The sequence below is a fragment of the Bombina bombina genome, chromosome 3 (genome assembly GCF_027579735.1).
Source record: "Bombina bombina isolate aBomBom1 chromosome 3, aBomBom1.pri, whole genome shotgun sequence".
Lineage (NCBI taxonomy): Eukaryota > Metazoa > Chordata > Amphibia > Anura > Bombinatoridae > Bombina > Bombina bombina.
In genome coordinates, this window is record NC_069501.1 from 528,782,480 (window position 1) to 528,790,884 (window position 8,405).

At 33.5% G+C, this 8,405-nt stretch overlaps 1 protein-coding gene across 1 annotated transcript in view; it reads left to right on the forward strand.

The window, feature by feature from the left end:
- LOC128652420 (uncharacterized) overlaps nt 1–8,405 on the forward strand; it is a 238,000-nt gene that overhangs the window by 25,941 nt on the left and 203,654 nt on the right. The window contains exon 4 of the mRNA XM_053705358.1: nt 7,139–7,147. Coding sequence (XP_053561333.1) covers nt 7,139–7,147 — 9 coding nt within the window. The remainder of the gene's footprint in view (nt 1–7,138; nt 7,148–8,405) is intronic.

The window sequence follows — 8,405 nt, forward strand, 5'->3', positions numbered from 1 at the left end:
TTCTTTTTCAAATAAAGATACCAAAAGAACAAAGAAAATTTGATGAGTAAATTAGAAAGTTTCTTAAAATTGCATGCTCTATCTGAATCATGAAAGAAACCCTTTAAGGTTTCAAAAAACATTTAATATTGTTAACTCCCCACTTGTAATACAAGTGTAATGAGCCCACTTATAGCACTCTCTGGGCTATCCATCAAAAGTAAAGGGCACACTAAAAACATTTCAGCCTCATTAAGATACTTTAGTTAGCATTTTTAACAATAAATGTATAATAACAGATTATAGGGCCGATTTATCAAGGGCCAAATGGCCCCCAATGCCCCTGTTTCCGCCCCAGCATTTAACTGGTACGCTGCAGTACAGAGAGTATATATACACTATATAATCTCACAAAAGACTGCTCTCACTTCTACAAAGGTGTATAATCCAGTGATTTCAGCCTTTTTTGAGTATATGGATTTACTTTACCGGCACCCTGGTTGATGTCCCTGAAGTTTGTGAGAGTGTGTGTGTGTATATATATATATATATATATATATATATATATATATATATATATATATATATATATATAGTATATATATATATTTATAGATAGATATATAAATATATAAAAAGAAGTCCTGACTGACTGACTCATCAACGCACAGCTCAAATCGTTTAACCTAGGAACGTGAAATTTGGAAGGTACATTGTTTTTATGATGTAGGCACCCACTAAAGACGGATATTTTGAAATTACATCCCTAAGGGGTAAAAAAGGGGGGTGCATTTTTATATGAGGCTACCTATATCTCAAAAACTGACGACGTTACAGACGTGAAAATTGGTATTTAGATTCTTTTGAAAAATAAAGAAAAATGTGTTTTACCATTTCCCCAAAATCCACTTAAAGAGGGTCAAAAGGGTGGGGGGGGAGCTGATTTCTGAGGATACCTATATCTCTAAAAGCAAAGATGTTACAGACATGAAAATTGGTATTTAGATTCTCCTTGAAAAATAAATAAATACCTGTTTTAACATTTCCTGAAAATCCACTTAAGAGGGGGTCAAAAGGGGGGTGATTTATGGGGATACCTATATCTCAAAAACCGACGATGTTACAGACGTGAAAATTGGTATTCAAATTCTCCTTGAAAAATAACAAAAAACGAGTGTTTTACAATTTCCCCAAATACCACTAAAGGGGGGTCAAAAAGGGGGTGATTTATGAGGATACCTATATCTCAAAAACCAAAGATGTTACAGACGTGAAAATTGGTATTTAGATTCTTCTTGAAAAATAAATACGTGTTTTAACATTTACCGAAAATCCACTTATTGGGGGGTCAAAAGGGGAAGCTGATTTATGAGGATACCTATATCTCATAAACCAAAGATGTTACAGATGTGAATATTGGTATTTAGATTCTCCTTTAAAAATAAAGAAATACATGTTTTACCATTTCCCCAAAATCCACTTTAGGGGGGCCCTAAAGGGGGTGATTTATGAGGATACCTATATCTCAAAAACCAAAGATGTTACAGACGTGAAAATTGGTGTTTAGTGTACACAGACAGGAGATAAACATCTGATAAATATGACCATTAGAAAGTGGAAATTCCCTGGTGCCCCTAGTCTTTCTGAATTTGTGAATACTATGCATTTGCAAATGACTATCGAGCTACATGACATAAAAGAATTCTCTAAAAAGCCAATTAGAGACTTCTTTTCTAAATGGATACGAGTAATTATGGGATGGCCTCTACCAATTCAGATACAATTTATATCTCCCTAAAGAAACTCATTACCGTTTTTAATGCTTATTATGGAGGATTTTATTCCTCAGCAATGGATATACAATGACAATTACAAAAATGGGAACATATAATATAGAATGCTAGTTGTAAGCTGGCCTTGTAGTGTAATAAAGTCCAGGTTGTCTGGAGGGAGAGTTATTTATTTTCTTTCCCTTGGTACATTAATTATTGGCAGCTACTCATGAGTCATGTACAGATTGATATAAGATGATGATTGTTTGCTGCTCTTTTTTCTAAAAATTGTATAAGCAATGTGTTTTTTTTGTTTGTTTTTGTTTTTCTCTCTTTCTTCTTTTTCCCTTGTATGTATTTGGAAAAACAATAAGAATATTTTTTGTTTAACACACTATGTGGAGCTGCGTCTCCAAAATACAAATATTTTGTTGTTGACATAAAAAAAGAAAATTGGTATTTAGATTCTCCTTGAAAAATAAATAAATACATGTTTTAACATTTCCCGAAATTCCACTAAAGCGGGTTCAAAAGGGGGGGGGGGGGGCTAATTATGAGGATACCTATATCTCAAAAATAAAGGATGTTACAGATATGAAAATTAGTATTTCGATTTTCCTTTAAAAAAAAGAAAAAGAAATATGTGTTTTAACATTTCCCGAACATCCACTTTAGGGTGGTCAAAAGGGGGGGGGTGATGTATGAGGATACCTATAGCTCAAAAACCAAAGATTTTACAGATGTGAAAATTGGTATTTAGATTCTACTTGAAAAATAAATAGGTATTTTAACATTTCCCGAAATTCCACTTAAAGGGACATGAAACCCAAAAATGTTCTTTCATGATTCAGATAGAGAATACAATTTTCTAATTTACTTCTATTATCTAATCTGTTTTATTCTCTTGGTATCATTTGTTGAAGGAACAGCAATGCACTACTGGTTTCTAACTGAACACATGGGGGAGCCAATGACAATCAGTTTATATATGCAGCTACCAATCAACAGCTAGAACCTAGGTTCTCTGCTGCACATGAACTTGCCTAGATAAACATTTCAGCAAAGGATAACAAGAACAAGAAGCAAATTAAATAATAGAAGTAAATTGGAAAGTTGTTTGAAATTGTATTCTCTATCTGAATCATGAAAGAAAATTTTTGGGTTTCATGTCCCTTTAAGGGGGTTCAAAAGAGGGGGCTGATTTATGAGGTTTCCTATATCTCAAAAACCAAAGATCTTACAGATGTGAAAATTGGTATTTAGATTCTCCTTGAAAAACAAACAAACACGCGTTTTACCATTTCCCTAAAATACACTTAAGAGGGGTCAAAAAGGGGGGGGCTGATTTATGAGGATACCTATATCTCAAAAACTAAAGATGTTACAGATGTGAAAATTGGTATTTAGATTCTCCTTTAAAAATAAATAAATATATTTTTTACCATTTCCCGAAAATCCCCTTTAGGAGGGTCAAAAGGAGGGGGGTGATTTATGAGGATACCTATATCTTGAAAAACCAAAGATGTTACAGATGTGAAAATTGGAATTTATATTCTCCTTTAAAAATAAAGAAACACGTGTTTTAACATTTCCCGAAAATCCACTTATTGGGGGGGGGGGGGTCAAAAGAGGGAAGCTCTTTTCTAATTTACTTCTATTATCTAATCTGTTTTATTCTCTTGGTATCATTTGTTGAAGGAACAGCAATGCACTACTGGTTTCTAACTGAACACATGGGTGAGCCAATGACAATCAGTTTATATATGCAGCTACCAATCAACAGGTAGAACCTAGGTTCTCTGCTGCACATGAACTTGCCTAGATAAACATTTCAGAAAAGGATAACAAGAACAAGAAGCAAATTAAATAATAGAAGTAAATTGGAAAGTTGTTTGAAATTGTATTCTCTATCTGAATCATGAAAGAAAATTTTTGGGTTTCATGTCCCTTTAAGGGGGTTCAAAAGAGGGGGCTGATTTATGAGGTTTCCTATATCTCAAAAACCAAAGATCTTACAGATGTGAAAATTGGTATTTAGATTCTCCTTGAAAAACAAACAAACACGCGTTTTACCATTTCCCTAAAATACACTTAAGAGGGGTCAAAAAGGGGGGGGGCTGATTTATGAGGATACCTATATCTCAAAAACTAAAGATGTTACAGATGTGAAAATTGATATTTAGATTCTCCTTTAAAAATAAATAAATATATTTTTTACCATTTCCCGAAAATCCCCTTTAGGAGGGTCAAAAGGAGGGGGTGATTTATGAGGATACCTATATCTTGAAAAACCAAAGATGTTACAGATGTGAAAATTGGAATTTATATTCTCCTTTAAAAATAAAGAAACACGTGTTTTAACATTTCCCGAAAATCTACTTAAGGGGGGTTAAAAGGGGGGGGGGGGGTGATTTATAAGGATACCTATATCTTAAAAAACAAAGATGTTATAGATACGAACATTGGTATTTGGATTACAAGAAACAGAGAATTAATGAAACCTCAAGAAGTTTATGTCAGCGAGTGTGCAACTTGAACGGGCACACACGTGAGGGCACATGTCGATGCGAGTGATCGCATTTTTTGCTATTTTTTTAACAAATCACAAAATCCACGCGAGCGAAGCCGCGGGCAACAGCTAGTATATATATATCTATATATATATAAAAATATATAATGTTAGTGTTAAGATATATTTAATTTGTGTGTGTGCGCATGGCATGTGTATTTCTTTGCTATTTGATATATATTTACAAACGACTGGGATCTAAAGTTTAACACAGCAAAGTGTAAAATAATGCATTTAGGGAAGAAAAATCCAAATGTTAATTACAGACTCAATGACACTTTACTGACTGTTACAGACAAGGAACAGGACTTGGGAATTATTATTTCAGATGATTTAAAACTTAGTAAACAATGTAGTAATGCAGCGAGTAAGGCTAGCAGAATGCTTGGATGTATTGGTAGAGGTATTTGCAGCAGAAATAGTAAGGTTCTTATGCCACTTTATAGATCATTAGTTAGGCCTCATCTTGAGTATTGTGTGCAGTTCTGGAGACCATATCTTCAGAAGGATATTAACAAACTTGAATCTGTGCAAAGGAGGGCTACCAAAATGGTACATGGTCTAAAAAATAAAACTTACCAGGATAGGCTCAATGACCTAAATATGTATAGCTTAGAGGAGAGAAGGGAAAGAGGTGATATGATAGCAACTTTCAAGTACATTAAAGGGTTTAGTAAAACTGAGGCTGTGGGTATTTTACATAAAATGGAAAATTCAAGAACAAGGGGTCATGAGCTCAAGCTAAAGGGTAGTAGATTCAGGAGTAATTTGAGGAAGCACTTCTTTACAGAAAGAGTGATTGATTTATGGAATAAACTTCCTCAAGAGGTAGTAGCAACAAACACTGTGGGGGACTTTAAAAATGCATGGGACAAGCATAGGGCTATCCTACGAATTAGATAAGTTTATACTGTTAGGTAAGGTCGGGCAGACTTGCTGGGCCTATGGCTCTTATCTGCCGTCAATATCTATGTTTCTATGTTTAAGATTACATATTATAGGCAAAATACCCAATTATCTTATTAAACACCTATCCTCTAAATTGCCCCCTCAGTCTCGCTGAGCCATAGAGACTCTCACTTTCCTCCTTAAAGTACAATTCATAACAATGTTATGTTTGATGTCAGCAAAATATTTCACTAAACTTGTCTGGGTGGAGTAAGAAAACTATATAAATAGTTTATAAAATGTAAAGCATGGAAACTAGCTGTCCTAGAAATGCAATTTATATAACTAAGAAGGCATTTCATAAGACCAATATTTTTTCAAAGGACTGTTGACCTGAATCTGTCAAAAAATTAAATATAAAAAATATATAGAAAGAAAAACCTGCAAACGTTTTTCAAAGTTTTATTTGTCCATAATCGATTTAGATTGACTGCTAAAACAATTGTTTTATAAATTAACTACTTTTTTCTCAATTTGTTCTTGTTTGACCCAGCGTCAGAATGAGACACTATGTTAAAATATTGAAACTCTTTATTAAAGGACAATTTATTAATAAACTTAAAACAATTGTTTAGACACTCAAACTTTGCACTTATTTTGCCAATATTTAAGTTTTTGTTTTTTGATTTTTTTTTTTATTTGGTTTGATTTGTAGTTTAGTTTTAGAATACGTCTTTTGTTGTTTTTAGGGTGGGGGGGTTTTATTCGGGGTATTAGAATAGGCGTAAATTATTTTTGGTAATTACTTTGTTATTTTTTGTAATGTTCATTTTTTTATTTTCAGTAATGTTAGGTTTGTTTTTTTGTAATGCTAGTTTTTTTTTATTATTAGTAATGCTAGGTTTTTAATTTTCAATAATGTTTTTTTAAGGTAAGATTAGGTTTTTATTTAATGTGACAGGTAAGTTGTTTTTTTTAAAGGTAGTTAGGATTTTTTTGGAAAAGTTTGGAGTAGTTTATTTTGGGTTAGGTTAGGGGATTTAGATGTTAGTGTATTACTTTGTGATGTGGGGGGTGGCTGTTTAGTTGCTAATAGAAAAGTTTAGATATTGTGATGTGGCAGGATGGCGGTTTAGGGGTTAATAGTATAGTTTAGACTGAGGTTTAGGGGTTAATAGTGTAGTTTAGACATTGCGATGTGGTGGGACAGCGGTTCAGGGGTTAATAGTGTACATAGGTAGTTTGCGATGTGGGGGGGTGGCGTTTTAGGGGTTGATATTGTAGTGGGGACTTTGCGGTGGGCTATGTGGCGGTTTAGTTGTTATTAGAGTTGGGACTTATGGTAATTCTGGTTAGCACACAAATAGAGTGTTAGGTTCTTTTAAAAACTTTTTTTGCTCCATTAACTTCTAGGGAGCAGTAGGTATTTGAGCTAGTAGTAATTATTTTGTACGAGTCGGGTTAGCGCTAGAGCAATCATTTTTTACTTTCAACTTGTAATACCTGAGCAACCCGACTCAGGCAAAAGGTTTACTGCTAGCGCAATTAGCACTCTAGCGAAAGCTCTAGTTAGCGCTCCACTTGTAATCTATCCCTTAGTGTTTAATGGTCCTTTAAAATCATGGCCACTGAAATGAATAATTCTTAGAAAAAAGCATTTCATTCAGCTTGCCTGAGGGTATTTATAAAAATGTAACAAACTCATTAACATAAGAGGACAGTACATTTTCTGACTAACACAAGCTTTAGGTATTCTGCATTCAGAACATCCAACTCTGTCCTCTGGGCTACAAACAGGTGCAGCCAGTATCGAGTAAGGCATCCAAGGTGTGGTTCCAGGAACAGTCTAACACTCTGATTGGTGAAACATTCCTCTGCTATACAGAGCGATACCTCCCTGCTTTACTGTTATCTTTTAACCAGATGTGAGAAGTGACAGGTGAGGCTGACATCAAGGCAGAAGGTAAAGTACAATCTATGAAAAAAATATATATATGAGAAATAGAAAAAGAATATCAAAGGATGGTGAGAATATCAAAGGATGTGTGAACCAGGAATCGCTGAAACCAAGATGAAGTATCAGCTCATGTGGGATATGTTTGCGTACAATGGAATGTTGTAATAGTTGGGATATATAACAGTGGATTAACCCAAGAATACATCTGTGGGCTGAGAAGAACTCCATTGGTAATGGATGGAAAACATTTTTTTTTTTTGTTTTTTGCATTTATACAGAATTTTATATTCTCAAAAAGGCACTTTGTTTTATATTTTATTTTTATAGGTTTTTGTTTTTATCAAAGTTACATAAGATTAATGACAGTGTGCTTTATGTGCATTTGTAGAGCAGTGATACAACATCTCTTATCTGTGACATGAAAACTCTCACCCAGGGTACAAGGATATGGTGGTCAATTTTGGTCCTAGCTGGTAGGGTGATCGAGAATTAATACTAAAGGTTATGTGTTATAGGATATGTGAGGTTTACAGAAATTTGTGTAGTTGATTACATATTTTACTTTTTATTTAAGTTCATTTTATATTCTTTGTATTTTGGTATTTATTCTTATGTTGTGAATTATATGACCCAATAGAGGGTCACTTGCCACGAAACAAAAATGTTTACAGTAGTGTCATTTAATTTTTTAAGGCTACATGTTCAATGAATATGAAATCTATGGGAAGATATGACTTACAAATTAGTTATTCTTTCATTTTCTATAGGTTTAAGCAGATCATCCATTCAAATATTTAATGAAATTAAAAATATTCATTATGACAATGGAATAGTGGTGGAGATCAAGACAGTAAAGGAAAATGTCTGGATATTTTAAACATCCTGGGATAGATTACAAGTGGTGCACTAATGTTAGTGCAGGAAGCGATAAGCAATATCTCGAGTGCACTAACTAGAGCGCATATTATTTGTTGAAACTAAACAGATGCGCTCGAGCACAAACAGAAACTGCGCTTGAATGTGTAAAAAACTTTTAAAACATATTAAAATAAACTATTAAACTCATGTGTAATCTTTCTGATAAAAAAAAAATCATATAAATATTAATAAAAATGTTTTGTAAGGGTAAAAAAGGGATATGATATATGACAAGGTATGTGAAGGGAAAGGGCTATTATGTATGTATGTGTATATATATATATATATATATATTTGTAGGAATAAGCACTTACTGGTCTTC